This window comes from Lytechinus variegatus, chromosome 2 (genome assembly GCF_018143015.1).
Source record: "Lytechinus variegatus isolate NC3 chromosome 2, Lvar_3.0, whole genome shotgun sequence".
Taxonomy (NCBI): Eukaryota; Metazoa; Echinodermata; class Echinoidea; order Temnopleuroida; family Toxopneustidae; genus Lytechinus; species Lytechinus variegatus.
Window position 1 is genome coordinate 14444238 of NC_054741.1, and position 19583 is coordinate 14463820.

Sequence of the window (19583 nt, forward strand, 5' to 3'; positions counted from 1 at the left end):
TCATAGAGACGTGAGGTTATCACTGTGAAATGCACTATATAAACAATGTTTATTATTATTAGCTTAGTATACAGGGGCCGTGGAACGGTTTTCAAAGGGGGGGGGCTGACCATGCAAAAAATCACAATCATGTGGTCATTTTTACGTGTTTGTACACGGTTTTGGAAAAAAATGGGGGGCTTAAGCCCAACCCCCCCACCCCCCCTCCCTGCCGCTGCTCCTGGTATATTTTTACAATCTTTTATTCTCAGTGCTTTTCATCTATAACAAAAATGTTTGGGCATGAATTAAAACAACTAACTTTAACACAATCCACATGGGAAGTTGATTGGAGATATGAAAGAAATGTACTGTGTAATAGAGTTCTGTAGGCCCCTAGATCTGATTCCATTCAAAAAGAATCTAACCCAAATGTAGAAATCTTTAAACACAAAGAACAAAAGAAAACAACAGAGAATTGGATGGAAGTTTTCACAATATTGGACGATCGGTAAAAAAGTCATGAACTTTAACTTTATCTCCCCCCCCCCATGGTCCTAGTTTAAAGTGTTACCTCAAATACATCGCTGCCTAATACAGATTTCAATCTTTTGTAATGGAGATACTTTAATTCATTTTTTTTCGAAACACAGAAAAGAGAAGCTAACCTTCATTCATAACAAGAGAAAAACATTGTAACAGGAGGGGAAAAGTTTATTAAAAATTATTTTACAAATATCTTTAAAGAACCTAACGGCATATCTATTTGTAAACATGATTGATTGAGGCATTTGTATTTTCTATGATAAAGTGGTCAACAGTATGTAAAGTACAAGGAACAATGAGAATACATTTTTTTTAAAGGCTACACACCAATCAGACAAACCTCTTCAGTGATAAAAGGAACAAAGTCAAAGTTGTCTTTGTGAGTGCCATAATTTTCCTTCTTCATGAGATGTTCAATTGAATATGGAAAGGAAACATAGGAATGGATTGCTTGTAATGTTGAATAAAATTGAGGCTCATTAGTATAAAGTCAAACTGGTTTATTTTGGCCATGTAAGGGAAACAGAAAAGTTGCCACTGGACTGGAGACGTGTGGTTTAGTAACTTACTTTTTAGTAAGTTCTATTATATATATTACATATTCCTATCAAATGGGAAATAACTTTGGTGGCCACTAAACATGCTTTTTCTATTAACAGTTGGCTGCGAAGAGGGGTCAGACTGTGTAATATAGAAATAATAAGAAAACTAATTTTAGGAACTTTTATCCATATTTATTTTCTGAGAGACAAACTTTTTCTATTATTGACCAGTGTAGATTGTAGAGTAAATTAAGGACTGAGATTTGATGACATTTTGTTGATAATTTTTGCAGCAATCATCATCATGTCAAATAGTATATTACAAATTAAGTTTAGAATGGGAAAATAGTGTTTTAAATAAGTAATAAATTAGATTCAAGCTGTGAATCCATCCTTTTTGGTGTTGGGTATCCTTTGTGCAAGAGATAAAATCTTTCAATAATTTCAGTTAGTTTATGATAGGTTTGAAAATTCAAAAAGTGAAACACACAAACTTAGATAATTTATTTCTATAAACATAACTTGAATTGGGAATTAGGAAAAATTGTCTTTTATTTGTGCATTTCCTGAGATTTTTATTCATTTGTTTTATTTTGGCAAAACCTTTGTTAATAAATAGAACCAGATAGGACATGAAAGGCTGCAATGATTGGCCTGTACTACAATGAAAATGAATACTGTAAAAAATAATGTCACTTAAATCAATAAATGTACCAAAAGGTAAAGAAAAAGAAACTTCTATAACGATGTACCATTGCATATTTAATATCGTACATATTACCCATAATTGTCTACTATTACATCAGCCCCATTTATATAACATACACAAACAGCACATGTAAGCATACTTATATTTGATAGACACATCTATATATTATATAAATTCATATCTTCAAAATATTCATCATATATATATAAAATCTCTGGAAAAATATGTACAAATCGTGACGTTACAGTCCAAATTCGCCTGTTGGAAACTGCGAGTGGGCTCTGCGTGGAACGTTGGCTTGCTTGAGAGTGTAAACGAGCAGGCATTCGAGCCATTCCTGTGCCTCCTCGTGCGATGCTGCTTTCAGCTTGTAGCAACGTTCATCAGTCTGGATGACGATTGTCCGATCGTCCTCCAGCGCAACAGGGCACCCCCGAAGGTAGATGGATTCAACGTTCTTTTCGTTTTTCCTCTTAGAGTAGTAGAGGTGACCCTGTGTTGTGAGCTCAAAATATCGCCTGTTCCATTGTGATGATAGGGGTGATTTGGCAGTGCTTAATTTCTCCATGTATCCCTCCTTGGTAGGGTTCTTTGGTAGTGGTTTGCGTGTTCTGGGACTTGACACACCCTTTGTCTTATCCTGTAAGTTCAATGGGATTCAATGGGATAGCATGGCAGAAATTTAATTTAAGTTAATTGCTGAGGAATAACCTAGTTTGCTGAAAAAAGTCTAACAAATTCATAAACTAAAACTGAAACTATAAAAACTCTAATAACATTATGAAGTGAAAAATATTGTCATCATCACCACCACTATCATCACCACCACCACCACCACCACCACCATCATCATCATCATCATCATCATCCATATCATCCATATCATCCTCATCATTTCACATCTTTTCAACTGAGTTATTAAGGCATTGCATAGATAATATCAAGATACTTTTGAAAATGAATGAAAAAAGAAATTGAAAGAAGCAGATTATATAACTCTCTGAAGGGAAAACAATTAAATATACAATGTAATACAAGACCTGAAAATCAATTTATCAAAAGATTTAAATTCCATCCCCAATGCATATATCCAAAATCTTTTCACATATGCATATAAATTGTGATTTTGCCCATGCAAAAAGGGTTTTTGAGGCAGGGGTATAAAAAAGCCTTAAAAAAAGAATTTGTGAAGTTTGTGAAAAAAATTACCTGAATAAATCCCTGTCGCTTGTTCTGGCCTGCCGCAGACCGGCAATCAGCACTAAATGCTTTACGCAAATTGGCAACACCCGCAATGCCATCTGCATCATACTGGTCAGGACAGCTTTCAGCCGAGTCGCTCCTCTCCAAACTGGTTACACTGTCAATGGCTGAGTCACGTGGCATGCTCTTTCGAGGATTTCCAGAATACTTCTTTGATTTTCTCCTATTAGTAAGAATAGAAATCAAATGTGACATTTGCTATGACAATAAAATGGGTTGTACTGACAATGTCTAGCAAAAATAATCATAGAGCAAATGATAATCTTTTCCCAGAATATTGACATTAATTCATAAGTTACAAGTTACCCAACTCCTCCCCCTCCAAAAATACATATGAATTAAATAAATCTCTATTTGGTTTTTAAAAAATGTAATTTGGAATGATTCCATTCAACAAATAAAAAAAAATAGTCTCAAGCCAATCATTTTTTTTCTGTTTCTCTTTGTTTTGCTTGTGATCTCCCAATGCAATGTCAATATTTCCCCTTAAATCTAATTATCTCCAATATAGCTTCCTGTGCAATCTCCTACTATTCATTTCATTCTTCTATCAAAAATGTCAATTTGCAAGATGAAAATGCTGCCAGGTACAACTTGTCAGTAGGGGGCGCTACTGAAGTATATCAAGCTTCCAAATGAAGCTTACACAAGAGTAATTTTTCTGAAAGCAATCCAGCTCGGACAGGCGTAAGGAAAGATCACATCATTTTGTTGATTAAAACAATTTATCAACATTAGACAAAATGTCTGTATATTAAAATATAAATGATCAAATCAATTCAATGTCCATACTCTTTCATACTTGGGCCTTTGAGGAAGCTGAATTGTATTTTTTGTCTTTTATTTCAGATGTTGTCAGTAATGCTTTCCCATTTTTTCTTGCTATGAACTTACCGAAATTATTGTTAGTCTTGTTTCAAGTCTGAATTTTTTGTTGAGTTGGACAAACTAAGTATCCAATTAATGTACACAATTTTGTTTTAAAGACTATTGTGCTTCCTCTTAGTGAATTAAAACCAAATATAGAAAAGGATTGATTTTAATGATATTTGATGAGCTGTATGTGAGTGAATGGGAGTCTGAATGACTTCTGTGTGCCCTACAGGGGTGAAAAGGTTTGGTAATGATCAATTGCTATACCTGTTGTGTTTACCAGCAGTCACCATGATAAGATCCACTTCTCTCTTGAAAGCTTTCACAAACTCAGCAATAGATGCAAAGATTTCCTGGGATTCCACATTAACATTCTCACCAAATCGCGTCTACAGAGAGAGAGAGAGAGAAAGAGAAATAGAGAAAAAAAAGAGAGACAAAAATAGAATAGTACAGTTCCTTTAGTGATTATATAATGTATTTTTTTATCAAGGATCTTTCCTTAATTAATTTTTGCACTCATTTACGGCATTTGTTTGAATCCGACACCACTGATTTTAAGGGGGAATTTCACCCTGAAATGTTAGTGATTGACATTGGTGGAACTCGATGAAAATATGTCTAAGAAGAGTTAAGAATTTACTTTTGATTTTGTGACGTCACAGATGAGCAGCTCCTCCACATATAGTGTCATATAAATTTTAAAAATGTAATATTATAAAATATTGAAATTTACTTTTATATGTGGGGTGGATGTATCATCAGACAGATTACTTCATACCTCCTTCCAAAAGAAAATAGTATATTAATCATGTTTCATTAAAAATTGAACTCATGGAATTTATATTTCAGGATATATAATGGGAGCTACCTGCATATGATGTCACAAATTAAAAACTAATAATTCATAAACATCTTATTCTTTTGATGGGATTTTCATCAAACTTTCACCAATAGTTTTCTCTATTTTCTCTGCTTTTATCAAAACAAATGTATCGACAGGGTGAAATTTCCCTTTACAGAAAATATTGTTTAGCATTCAGCAAGCATTGTATATCATAATAATAATAATACTCACTATTTATAACGCACTTTACAGTGTAACTTTATTCAAATAAAGTACATTAGCACATTTGCTCCCAATACAATTTAAGTGACTACATGAAAAACCAAATGAAAAATAAGAACTTACCAGCATTTGTTCAAAAAGATTTTTCATATCATCTGACTTATCCTGAAGATCATTTAGCTTGCCCTCATAAGATTCCACAAACATCTGCACAAAATGATATATATTCAGTAAACAACATGATCATACAACATTAATATTCAATATACATGCATCACTGACAATGAAGTAAAGACAAAGCTCTATTCCAAATTTTTGAGATTATATTTCATTCAAACACTGCATAAGTCACCTGATGTTGACATGTATGGATAACATTTTTTAATGAATGCTATATCTACATGTAGTCAAATCTTATACTGGTAGAAGTCAATTTGTTTTTTTTCCCTCCAGCAATTATGTCCTGCAGAAACTATGTAAAGTGTTCAATACATTTTTTTTAATGTAATGAATAAAATCCCTAGTGAGGAGATTTAAGGAATGTTGAATTAAGTTACATTCAATATTTGTCATCATAATGAAGATCAAGCCAATGATATATATATATATAATTTATCAAAGGCATAGTAAAATGTATGACTGTGTATATGAATATACTATTATATATATATATTTCATATTTTACTGACCTCAATATCATCACAGAATGCAATATCCCTTTCTGGTGGATTTTCAACCTTCATCAAAACAGATGCATTCTTCTTTAATTTACATAGATCCTTCTTCATTACTGAAAGAAAAGAAAAATAAGATTGATAGGTTAGAGAGCACTATGAAATAAAATTAATCGCTTTCTGTTTACTTCTTGTAAATTATGTAATGATGTTTATGAAGCACTTTCAGGGTTTCCTCTCAAAACATCATGGCATGGACTGATATCATGAAGGACTCTACAGTTTATATTCTTTCAAAATGTAACAAAGTTTCTCAATCCCTTTTAAGAATCATTTTCATTCTTTAAAAGACAGGAAAAATTACAAATTATAAATCTAAATATTGCTTCATTCAAATTACATCCCACCGCTGCCACCATAAATAAGACAACATTAAAAGTTGGACACTCGGTCACATTAGCAAAGGATTAATATTTGTATTTGTTCTGTAACACAATACAAGCTTCTATGCATGTAGGTAGATAGAAGCAAACAACAGCAAAGACTGTAATAAAAGTGATTATATTGTCTCCATCAAAAATGATACAATAAAAGTCTAAGAATAAAATGCATCCTTTTATCCTTGATTGAAATTAAACCTCTTTTTATCTTACATTTCTCTTCTCTAAAATAATTGATAGGCATGTGAAAAACAAGCTCATCATTTACTTTATTGATGGAGGGAACTATTTTCAGGGGCAAAATAATCATTACAGCTCACCTTCAACCTCGGCTTGCAGTGCTTTTATTGATGCTGTAATAAGAAAAGAAAGAATTGGAAGATTATAAATTTGATTGTCTTACACTTTTCAAAAGGTTTTAATTAGGTCTTTAAAAAAAGATCTTAACAAGTTTGGAGCTCCAAAACATCACCCTACAGTAAAGTATATTTATATAGTAGCAAAGTTTTCTAATCATTGTTTAGATTATTATTATTAACAATATCATCATGATGATCCACTGCATATATTGTGCCACATTTCTGTTAAAAACAAACAAACATCATCATCATCACCATCATATAATAATTATTATATTTACGCACAATGGTATGATTTTCTTCGGTCAACTACGTCGGGATATATCGTTTACTACAAGCCACGAGTAAAATCATTCTTAATGTGCAAACATTTTTATGAAACACCCTCCCGGTCTCATATCTTACCATCACTTGCATGCATGATAGGTTGAAGCTCTTCGATGAAACCAAGTAAGTCTGGTTCATGCTTGTGGATCTGTTGCACCAGGTACTTCAGGAGAGTGAAGTTCTTATCTCTCGCTCTGCATTCCGCTAGCTGTAAAACATAATAGAAAGCAATGTCAACGTGTTACTGTAAAAGTGGAAGTTTTGTAATGAAAATAGACACAAGAGAATATCAAAAAAATATACAAAAAGAATTTAATATCCAACTGCTCAGTTGGTATATTCCATGATCACTTATAACATTGCTAAGCCACTGCACAAAACTATTATTCACATTGATATCATTCACTAAATTTTGTTTGATACAATTTAAAAGTCTGCCCCTTTGAATTCTGATGCTACGAATTAGAATGAAGGAAAGAAAGACATTAAAAAGTCTTAAAATAAGCTTCCAGTTAATCCAAAAGGTCCCTCTGACAGGCTAGACATATGACAAATATGGTTTGCTATAAAAAAGAATGTGATGTTTTAATGAATCATAAAAGAACATCTTGTCTGTATAACAAGAGGCAGATGGACGCTTGTACTTGTCTTAAATTACAGGGGATGCAGAACTAGTGTATACTTCAAGAATGATGAAAAATATGTAAATTAACAGGTAAAGAATAGGTGAATAATTCCATGAACAATATCACTGTTTTGATGAAGAAGTATAAAACATAAATTTGTCTTTGATTTAAATGTTAACTGCTAGCTTTAAGTCCTACTGGCTGTCAGAAGGAGCAGATTCTCTACTCTCATGGGTCATGTTCTCTATATCAGCGCTTCCTCTGGCTTCCGCTCACTCTACAACGGTCATGGAAGTGGCCTCAAATGAGATTAGGGCTTGCTAAAAAGGACCATGCTCTAGCTTTTCCAGTATGTTAAAAAAAATCATGACTAACTATTTCATGTAATAATGACATATGCAGGAATGGGGAGAGGGTCAAGACAGCCGCAATATTATGATACAAGTATTCATACCTCACCATCACAACAGAAAAATTGATGTCATTCTCATTTTTAAGTTTGGTATATTTTTCATGATTTCATTAACCTTTTTGTTTTTTTCCATGTAAACCACAATTCAATGACTATTTTACAATTCAAAGATGTATTCCACTTTTTTTTCAAGCATTTGTGTTTTTTTTTAGATAATCAATCTTATATTTTAGTTTATTATATTGCATATTTTCATTATCATATTATTTTGCATTATCACATTTGTGAGAAAGTTATGATAAATCATTGATAATTCTCACTTATTCATTTTTTTCTGGGACACACTGAATCTCAAAGTGTATTTCTTGACAAATGGACTTGCTGTATAAAATAAAGCTTGATGGGTAATAATACCACTGTGGTTGTAAATGAAATGAAGTCAAACAATCTTACCTTTGGGAGTGTTGCCAATTTGAAACCCATAGCGATTCCTTTGCTGCAGCCACTGTTGATGAAGTTACCAACAGCAAGAACATATTCCAGTACTGAAACAAACCTAACACTGTGACATAACACATCTAGACTGTCCAGGACATGCTCAATTGTCTGGGAAGAAAAGATATGAATATCATATACTGGTAAGCACACTATTCAGAATGAAATTCTATCCATCATCATAATCTATATAAATGGGATATAAGTAAATATCTATTATTAAATAGGAAGAACTAAAAAAAATGATAAATTTGTAATATGATATAGTAAAGGAAAAAGGTTGAAACTGAAAGTAGAAATAGTAAGTAAAATTTGAAACTACTCTGAATGGATTTGATAAAAAGGGATAAAAAACGACTCACCTTATAATTGGTCTGTGACTGAATTTTGGAATAAAACGTAGTAGTATTGAGACAAACATCTTGTTGTGTAATGTTTTAAATCATTGTACGATTACCTATGTTAAAATCTCTGACTATGCTATCATCCTTATTAGTATAAAAGCGAATTTGATATTTAGTCAAAGTGACATCATAGCAATTGTACAATTGGCTACGATTCGAAACTGATTTGGCCTTTGCTTCAAAATAAAGGTTAGCAATATTTCAAACTTGTTATATTAGTATTCTTTGAGTTAATTTGAGCCTCAAATAAAGATACTTTTCATTCACGTTTCAGAAATGAGCAAAATGCGATTTGTTCAAAAATAGGATCATGGACCAGTCATAAGGTATGCAGTGGCTTTAAGAGACTTTGGGTGCAAGGTGTTCACATTTAGACAGGGAACTCTTTGGCAATGAGGGGGACATTGTTTTGTATTAATTAGCTACTCATTTACACTACTAGCTATCCATGTACAATCATTGGTTACAATCATAGTTCAACTATGAAGGCATTGAAAGAAACTTGTTTCATGAAATCAATTGCAAACCTGCACTTGAAATGCTAATTTGACTCTTGTATAAACTGATTTTCTACATCTAAAATTGATCTATCAATTGTAAAATTGCAACAAACAATTTGCAATTTATGATTCTTGTAACACCCCCTTGTAGAACCTTTGAAAACAATCTGTTAACAAGGAACATGAAGTGCAGAATAGACCAATGGATGCAAGGTGTTCGTATTGGATGGCGAACTCGTTGACGATGAAGAGAATATCAAATTTTAAAGAAAGACTTACTGGTGCAAGGTGCTCGTATTGGACGGGGAACTCGTTGACAATGAGAAGGATGTCTAGCCTTGTCTTGAGATGTGGTATCTCACAGAGTTGTAACATGAACTGGTCGGTTGGTTCCAACTCTTGAGATTTCTCCCTGTACTGGCTGTATGTCTCCACGTCCTCTGCTGTAGGGTGATACCTGGATGCAGGATGAATAGGGTTAGGAATAGGAGTTGATGAATAGCTTTGCTTGGTTGACCAAGATTCCATATAAATAAGGAGTTGATGTATAGCTTTGCTTGGTTAATCAAGAATCCATATAAATGAAGGGAAATTATTGGTAATCCATTTCCTTGTCAGTGTGAAAATTGTCCATATTAAAACATGATGCGTACAGAATTCTGTATTTTTATAAAGTTCATAGGCTTTGCATCTAGGGACCATCTACCAACACTTGGCCTATCATATTTTTCTTTTTCCAACTTAATTTTTGTGTGGCATACATATCCCAAAAATCTATTTGTTATGGATATTCTCGTTATCTTGTTTATCTAATACTTCTTGAATTCCCTTTCCATTCTTTTCAACTTTAACTGGTGCCTTTTAAATCTAAATCATGAAGTTTATTGAGATGCCAAAAATATAAGCTTCTACTCACAAACCGTCATTTGGCCGACTGAGAGTAGGAAAACTGTATAGCAGTGAATGCCGGTGAATTTACTGCTATTCAATTTATTCTATTTGGAAAATATTTCAAAAGAGTTTTGTACAGTCCTATGTAAAAACCTGCTATACGAAAGATATTTTGTTAGCATTTCAATGAATTACATGACAAATCATGATCCGCCATCTAGCTAAATTATTCCCTATAATTAATGATTAAGCTAAAATAGGACTCACAATCAAGGAGCAAGGTTTTACGATAGTTAGTCTCAGAAAACACTATAGGGGGTGTTGCAAGAAAATATTTAAAATCAATTGCAAATTAAGGATACAACTGAACGATGGATAAATCAATTGTAAATAGATTAAATTTATTTTTACTGCTTGTTGCAAGCACACCAAAGTCAAGAGCAAATTTAAAATCAATTGACTAATGATTGACTTCTTGACCCTAAATTGAGTTACTATTGATCCTAAGTTTCTTGCAAAGATGGCTGGAGGGAGGAGAGACCTGCGGGTCACAGTTCTGTATGTGCGCCCTTCTAGGCGACCCAGATTGGCCTGCTCCTCCAAAAATGCGCCTTTGAATGTCTTTGACCGATACATGGCACTATACAAATGCTGTGCATCATCATAATCAAAGATCCATGATACACACACACACACACATACAAAAACAAAACTATGAGATGCAAAGGGTGGGTGATCCCTATACAAAGCCTATGAACTGGATAAAAATTACCGACTTCAGTAGGTAGCCGGTTTCAATATGGACAGTGTTCATACTGAAATGCAAAAGGGATTTTCATGTGTGAAAATTGTTCCTGATCTTATCCCCACTCCTGTATAGGGACTGTCCCCATCAATTATAGACAGTTAGCAGGAATAAAAACCTGCTAACGACAGCTAATTAATGACCTGTCTGATCCTTTACATCCGGCCACCTTGCCAAACCACAGAAACCAACGGGAGCTTTTCATGAGTGTCTTGTCAGTGACCTCAAATGGACAAAGGCACTCCCAGCTAGCCAATCAGATCTAAGCAAATCGGTAGCTTGTAACAGCTACCAGTGAAAATCATTGTCGAAATCACTTCATGAGACACTCCCCTTGTGAATACCTGTTAATGAACTATGGCATTTACTTTCTTGCTCTTTCCTTGATCTGCTTCATACATGACCAAACAGTAATTGATATGGTCATCAGACAGAAGCCATGCACAATCTTGCAATAGATCTATGTCTGGTCAAAGTTACGTGTAAGGACAGATAGCACTATTCACTCAGACCTGTCTATGAAGACCACAAAAGGGACACAAGTCAAGCTGTCTTTATGATCAGGTTGTCTTTATGGAAAATGTCTTTTTAATACATGTCTCAATGGGGAAATATTCAAGGGAAACCAAAATTGCAGTCCTTAAAGACAGTACTCCTTCGATGAAACAGGAGATGGAAAAGATGTCACTATAATGATTATCAATATAACATCAAAGAATCAATCCTATAATGGGAAGAGCTGAGTGTGTCAAACTGTGTTCACACAGTCACTGTTTTGAATTGGAGCATTCTCATTACTGACTATGTGCTTATACTGTGTGCACACCATGTTTTTCATTAGAGAACACATGTCGGAACTCATTCCCAAACCCTCAGGCTTCACGATCTTACATGAGAGTTGGTAAATCATGTCACAAATTATTTGTATCCCTACATGTATCCCCACTATTCCAGCTTATTTCATCAAAGAATGAATGAATGAGATAATGCATGCAATGCTCATCTTAATATGGACTCACATTTTACATCCTATCAGAAGGACAATAGAATACAACAAATGAATTACCTCCTGATGACGTTGATATGCTCTGGATCTAGGCCTCCATCTTGCTCACTGAGGATGGTCAACCTGTATTTCAGCTCCTCGGCATCCATCTTGAAGCCAGCCAGGAAGATACCCAGATTCTGAGCAACTTTGGGATCCAAGAAGCTCTTCAGTTTCCTCTTGCTCGTTTCTGCTTTCAATGAAACATCAATGTGAAGAGGAGAATGAGTGAAATAGAATTAATAACTGATGTGGAGACGCTTATCTTGCTTCGGTGTATGGTAAAATAAAAAAGATTACTGGGAATAAGTAAAATAGAGGAAATGAACAGGACAGAAAATGAAGGACAGTAACAGGGAAGATGAGGCTGAAAGAGGATGATAGATATAGAGATGGATGGATTAGATTGGATCAAACAATAAGGATGAACCAGAACATTATACACTTCTTTGAGGTTTCCCATGAAGGCTGAATAACTCTCAATTTTGAGTTCAGTTTTTTCAAACAGACAGATGTAGGTTCAAAATCCATGCCATGGTGTGTTTTCCTTCAGCAAAAAAATTGTGCTGCACTCAACCCAGGTGAGGCGAATGGGTACCCGGCAGGATTAATTCCTTGACTGCACTAATCACCTTTAGCAGCTGGAGCTAAATCAGGGGTAATACACAGTGTGCCACTGAATAGGCAACTATAATCAGTGCCTCATAAATGCTATGTATTATTATTATCAAATTAAAAAAAAATAATAATAAAAAGGAAAGGACTGAAAGGATCAAGTTTCAGGATGATGAATTAGAAAATGTTCCATACCTGGCTCAGTAGTCTCTTTCTTTTTATCCGAATACATATCTTCAAGGACGTCTGTATCAATTAACTCTGTAAGATCCCTCGCAGTCTTCCATATTGAACCACTTACCTATATACAATACAAATACATGTAAATCAAGATCAGCACTAGTGGTGTTAGGGTTTCTTTGATTACTGGTGGCTGGGGTGAAGTCTAATGGAGGATCCTTTTAAATTGGCCAGTGTTAATTGATTACGATGGTCATGGTGCATTGATGAACAAAATAAATAGTGTTCTCCATGATTGAATGGGAGGTTACCAAGATTGGCTGACATGAAATTTTTTTTTGTACTTTATCAAAACTTTAGTTCCAATGTCCATACGATTTCTCAGGAACATTTTTATGTGTATGTGAGAGGGTGTGTGGGTGTACAGAATTTGACCCCCCACCACCCCAAAAACACAACAATTGAGTGATTTAATTTCCTTAAATATTAAATTTTACACTCATTTTGTTTCTATTGTAAAAAATTTGAAATTCAGCTTTCAAGCTATGATCAATTACAGTAAACAAAAGTATATAAACATTTAATATACTACATTATGGGTAGGCCTATCAGTGCAGTGGATAATTTTTGGTTGGGGGGTGCAACAGTAGCTGTCCCCCTAAAAAATGATAATCCTCTGTGCTGATGCCAAGGTACTAGATGTTTCCTTTTACTTACCATCATATTATTGATCTTATTCCAATGGAACGGTCTCATCTTGACCTTGGATTTGACCTTGAATGTTCTGATTGGTACAAGAGCTACAGGGGGCGGGGGAGGGGCGGGTGGGGCTGGTATACTGGGAGCTGATAAGGGAATGGAAAATGGGAGAGAAAACATATATGGATGAAATAGCATCGATTGGACCTTCATATAGTGTATAATCAAAATGAAAACATTGATCTATCCTTTGAAACTACAAAAAAGATAGGTATAAGGCCATGTGACCCAAAGCTTTGCAATTCATTTGAATGTTGATAAATATGATCAACAGCATGTTATAATATATTCATTATAATCAATCACAATATCAGCCATGTGATCATTCACTTAGCCATATAGGCTCAGGCAGGCATTTCATTAAGCTGATTTTAAAATACGCATGACATTGCACAAGGACTGATGACCATTTCATGTGCCAAATGAGCTAGGTTGGCATCTAAAACACGTTCCAATCGTGCTTAAAGCTCTTTGAAGTTGTTTCTAATATTACAAAAAACTTCATGAAACCTTCGCCTGGGCTCCGTTGCATAAATAGTATTATCATGGTATCTTTTCATCCATTATGGTAACTTTTCATCCATTATAGCAACTTTCTCATACAATGGTAACCTTAATGGAATCCTTGATTTTTATTGGCTGATGAGCACTGTTACCATAGTTACCATTGGAAAGCAAAGTTACTATAATAGTAACATTTATGCAATGGGGCTCTCGTCAAAGAGCAAAGGAAACTCCAAGCACTGTGCAATATTTATGACAACCATGCATAGAGACAAGCAATTTGTATCACTGATGACTTTTGCACTTTAAAACACCTGTATAAGGCGCACTACAAATATTAAGTATTATTAATATTATTTTCATTATTATGATTATTAATATCATTTTTGTTATTATTACTATTATTTTTTTTTTTTCAACTTCAATAATATGTTAATTGTAGCTCCTTTGACCAGATTAAATGCATAAACATTGATATTTCCTGACAAACCAATGAAATATATTTTTGGTAATATAAAATCTAATAAAATTCATGTCAGCTTCATATAATTATGATACAAGTGTAGAGTACAGTACAATAGTTGAGGAAAGCATTAAACAGTTAAAGTATAATATCAGCCAAGCAACACAATCTCAAACATATTTCCATAAAGACAAGTTAACTTTCATGCCACGCCTCACCTATTCTGAAGAACTTACGATTCTTCAACAAAAGTCGACTATACATTCATATCTTCATTAGATATTTAAAAAAAATCATGCTTTTGCAAAGATCTGTTATTTACAATGTATCCAACTGAATTAAAAAAATGATTTATATTCATTTCCACAACAATGCAAAGAAATCCATGCAAGTAACAAGCAAACATCAAATACAAAGATATCAGATAAGACATAGCTCCAGGATCAAAAGTAGATTTCCCATTTTTCAAAGGTACTTTCAACAAACCTATCACTTTCTTTGAAAAAGTACAAAAATTTGCACTTTTATGCTGATGAGATAGTTTTACCCATAGACCATCAAATTATGTAATCATGTGACGGGGAGAATTTAATGAAAAAATAGTGATTTTTACTCACTACTGTTATAATCTACTGCAAATTCTTGGATATTATTGGCTCAATTATTCAGTGAAAGTCACTGACTAAATTGTCATGATATACTTCCTTGATATACATTACATTCCAAGGTAAATGGGAGGGGGGGGGGGTAAAAAAAAGTTGAAGAAAAAGAGTGACTAAAAATCACACTTGAATTACCAAATGCACGTATCATTATAACACATCATCACACTGGTTGAATCATGCTCAAAGAATATACACTTCCATAAGACCAATAAAATTGTGTGTTAGATACTGTGTGTGCTTTGGCACTTAAACAAATGAAAAGTTGTTATTAGAGGAAAAAGATAAACCAGACAAGTACAAGGGTGAAAGTTTGAAAAATACTGGACAAAAAAGAAAAGAACATTATATGCATTTTCAAAATAAGCAGAAGTTGTAAATCATCATACCTATGTACACTTCAAATTGGCAATATTGGTGATATCATACTAATGTAAGACAGGGAGTACTCTTCCATTTGCTCCAATACACATAATGACTCAAATGTAACCTTTTCAAATGCTATACTTTAAACATTTTCTTTCATGGGGACATAAAATGATATGCTGTGCTCTATTTTAATTATTGCCCGAGGGGGATAGGTACTCGTGACAAAACCACTAATCCCTAGTAACTATAAGTACACAGTCAGTATTGAGGAAAGTTGTCTCAACCATTTTCTTATTGATCTCTTTTTCAAAGCAGCCATAACTTTCTGATCCTGTGTCCGATTTCTTTCAAACTTACACCGTTTTTTATATTTTTTTTCTTCTTCGTTTCTCCTCCCTCACACACATTTTATTGACCAAGGTCAGAATTCCCTTTAACAATCTAGAAATGAAACAAAATATTCAAGATTCGCATGCAACATGCACAAGAGTTCTCACTTGGCAGACTGTAGAAGTTGTTTACTTACATGTATTTGATGAATTAAATACAACAAAACAAAAAACAGATAAGGAAATGCTATCTGTCATCAGAGTTTATAATGAGCTAGCAAGGTGCAGCTTTAGTGGTGAAAACCAAAAGGCCTGAAATTATTCATATCCTATGGGTTATTATTTTGAAGGTTAGTGTTTAGATAGTCCAATGGATAAACTTTGTGCTTACATGCATAGTCACTGCCATATATATAGCAGTTTTGGTGTGCTGTATACCTACACAGCAAAGTATCATACAATGTCAGAACTGATGAAATAGAGTTTATGATTTTTAAACAGTGAAACAATAAACAGAGAAAAATAGAAAAGAGATAAAAGAGAATAAAAAAGAAAGGTTCCCCTCCCCACTTAAAAAAACTCCTGGTGCTGCCCTTATCTGGTACTCCTTATTTCAACATTTTGTAGTGTGAAGAAACTTTTAGTCTTTCATACTGTCACGAAATGGGTTTATTTCATGTTAGGAAATTATTTTTGGTTGATTTATAATGATTTTGTCGTAGCTGGCGATATTACATGCATGTTTCTACGGTAATAATGACGTAGATAAGACATTGAAAGTTATGCATGTTTTGAACCGTTTTTGTGGAATAACAATTTTCTGGAGATGCTTAACTGATTATTATGGTTATCACTAGCTTGATCTAAATGAAAGCTTTAATTTGATATGTCATTCATGCATATCCGGTTTTGGAGACCAAAGTTATAGCTGTTTTAAGATTGTAACAGAGGTTAACTATAACAGATATTGTATAATTAATGCATAAGTACAGTAAGTTGGTGTACTCGTGAGGCTTTGCCGATGATCTGTTGAAATACGGCGCCCACGGGGTGCATTGCACGTAAAGTATGCAGATCGATTTGGATTCGCTATCCAATAAATAAAGTTGGTGGATGCGATCGAAATGATTTATATGATCGTTCGCATGTCTTTCCACGGGGAATCCTAGGCGACGACTGTGGTTAGATTTCCTTGTATGTTGGGTCTTTTGCACGCCAGCAAGAGACTATACCAGGGCTTGCTCTTTTGGTAGTCTGGTTGGTCTGGAGCAGACGGCTGGTGGTCCGGAGCAGACGGGTTGGTCTGAAGCGGATGGTTGCTGGTCTGGAAGCAGACGGTCGGAGGTCCGGAGCAGACAACGGGGAAACTACAAGTAGAGCAGAGCCAATGGGTGTGGTCGTGGGAGCCTGAATGCAGAAGGACCCATACATATGGTCGAAGAACCAGACGTCGTTTCCGGTACTGAACAGAGGTCACTGGTTGCAGTACGGTAACAGACGAGGTTGCGGTACTGAACAGACGTGGTTGCAGTACGGAATCAGACGTGCTTGGTTGCAGTACGGACTCAGACGTGGTCGTGGTACTGAACAGACGTGGTTGCAGTACTGAACAGATGTCAGTGGTTGCAGTACGGACTCAGACGTGGTCGTGGTACTGAACAGACGTGGTTGCAGTACTGAACAGACGTTGTTGCAGTACGGTATCAGACGTGGTCGTGTACTGAACAGACGTGGTTGCAGTACGGAAATTCAGACGTTCTAGCAGTACGGAGCAGACGTGGTTGCTGTACTGAACAGACGTAGTAGCTGGTCGTAAGCAGACGACGGATGAAATTAACAGAGTCCATGGGTATGGTCGTAGGAGTATAACTACAGAGAAACCCATACCTATGGTCGAGAGAGCTCAACTACAGGAATCAGATGCATATGGTCGTAGGAGCTTAACTACAGGAATCAGATGCATATGGTCGGGTGAGCTGTTGGAGCTGACAACAAAGAGTGTAGCCGTCTGGAGGTTGCCTGGTGGTGGTACTGACAGGATCGAGGCGTGTGCAAGTGTCAACTGCGGCAGTATATCTCTGCCAAACGGATCCACGACTAAGAGTTTGGAAATCGACGGGGCGTCACGCCCGCCGGCGGCAGGCATCCTGACAAGAGCGAGCTGCCGGCGGACCGAACCCACGCCGCCGCCGAGCGGTTTCGTCACAATACTTATGAACATGACTCATATTTATAACCATAGCAGCCTTATGGATAGTAAAATGTTAGAGAAGGAAAAGTAAAATATAGGGAAGACTCATGGTTTTTAAGAATAAAAAGAGAAAGTGATAAAGAGGAGGGGAGAAAGGAGGATACAATTGAAGGGAGAGGAGGGGGAAATTAAAGATATGAAATACAAAATTTAAAGATAGAAAAAAAGAGAAATGCAAAGTCCAACTGAGATAGAGAGATACATGTAGAAATATAGACAGATACTGAGAAAGGTAGGGGACAAAGGAAGAAAGTGAAACAGGGAAAGAAAGAAAGAGGGGGGGGGGGCTGTGAGCGAGAGAATAAAAATAACATTCATTACCCAATCACCCCAATAATCTTCTTTTGGCTATTATGAACATGTAAATGAAATAACTAAACATTGTAACTACTGATGGAATATAGAATATGATGAGGTAACAATATTTTGACAATATTCCAACAGATACAAAAATAGAAGTCAGTCATGACGTCATATGATTGTCCCAAGCAAGTCTATACCCATTATTGAATTGACCGATTTAGTAAAGTTCTTCTGGAAATAGGGGTACCTCTTGGGTATAGGCAGTAGGAATACATTTTAATACTGAAAAGAGACAATTTTGCCAAAATCAATGAGTTGTTTTGCTTTTCTGCAGCCCCTCCCCCCCTTTCTACCGGCATACAGTTTGGGCATAAAATTAAAGGAGACCTCTGATAATTTGCCACTAGTTAATATGTTTCGGGAGAAGAATCCACAGAAAATATTCCATTTATTACTTTTGGGGGGTTGAATTTATTTTGAGTGCATCTGTTCCTAACATTTTGTAATTAGCAATATAATTACAAAATCTCATTAATTGCATTATACTTGTTACATTGCTAATGTACTGTTGCCTATTGTTATTTGCTGTGTGCTTATTATAGATTGTTTTACCTTGATCTTTATGTACTGATAAAATAACCCAGTTCCAGGTTAGCACTGTTCAAACATATCATCTTTTAATAACTACTACTACTGCTGCTGCTGCTTCTACTACTACAGAGATGCCAACCTCTTGACACAAAAAATCAGACTGAATATCCTCAAAAATCATATTTTTTGTGAAAAATCAAATTTTCACAAAAACTCAACATGCCCAGTGCAAGCCTTGAATTAAGCAGCTGCAGGCTTATTCAAACAACTAAGAAATCAGATTTAAATGTTTAAGTGTGTTTTGACACCCTCACTCCACATCCCCTTTACATGGGCTTATTTACTTTTCATCTTTAATGAACCACAAACAATGAACCCCCCAAAAAATCTAAATAAATGAATAAAATAAACATAAAAAAAAGATAGAATTCAGATCAAATAATAAATTTAGAAAAAAAAATCAAAGTTTTTTTCATGGTTAGAATCACGGGTGTGGGTGAGTGTTTGTGTATGATTGTGACTGTGGGGTGCACTTGGATTGCATATGAATTATGTTAAAGAAATAAAGAAATTAAATCAATATCTAACTCAGTCTATT

The 19583-nt window shown here is 34.9% G+C and overlaps 1 protein-coding gene across 1 annotated transcript in view; it reads right to left on the minus strand.

Annotated features, from left to right (window-relative positions):
• Positions 1–901: 901 nt before the first annotated feature.
• LOC121407398 (formin-like protein 6) overlaps positions 902–19583 on the minus strand; it is an 84460-nt gene continuing 65778 nt past the window's right edge. The window contains exons 12-23 of the mRNA XM_041598452.1: positions 13472–13599; positions 12770–12875; positions 11981–12149; positions 9498–9675; positions 8273–8425; positions 6860–6989; positions 6416–6448; positions 5671–5771; positions 5105–5188; positions 4180–4301; positions 2986–3202; positions 902–2416 (exon numbers count right to left, since the gene is read on the minus strand). Of these exons, the coding sequence (XP_041454386.1) occupies positions 2018–2416; positions 2986–3202; positions 4180–4301; positions 5105–5188; positions 5671–5771; positions 6416–6448; positions 6860–6989; positions 8273–8425; positions 9498–9675; positions 11981–12149; positions 12770–12875; positions 13472–13599 (1820 nt within the window). The 3' untranslated portion in view covers positions 902–2017. The remainder of the gene's footprint in view (positions 2417–2985; positions 3203–4179; positions 4302–5104; positions 5189–5670; positions 5772–6415; positions 6449–6859; positions 6990–8272; positions 8426–9497; positions 9676–11980; positions 12150–12769; positions 12876–13471; positions 13600–19583) is intronic.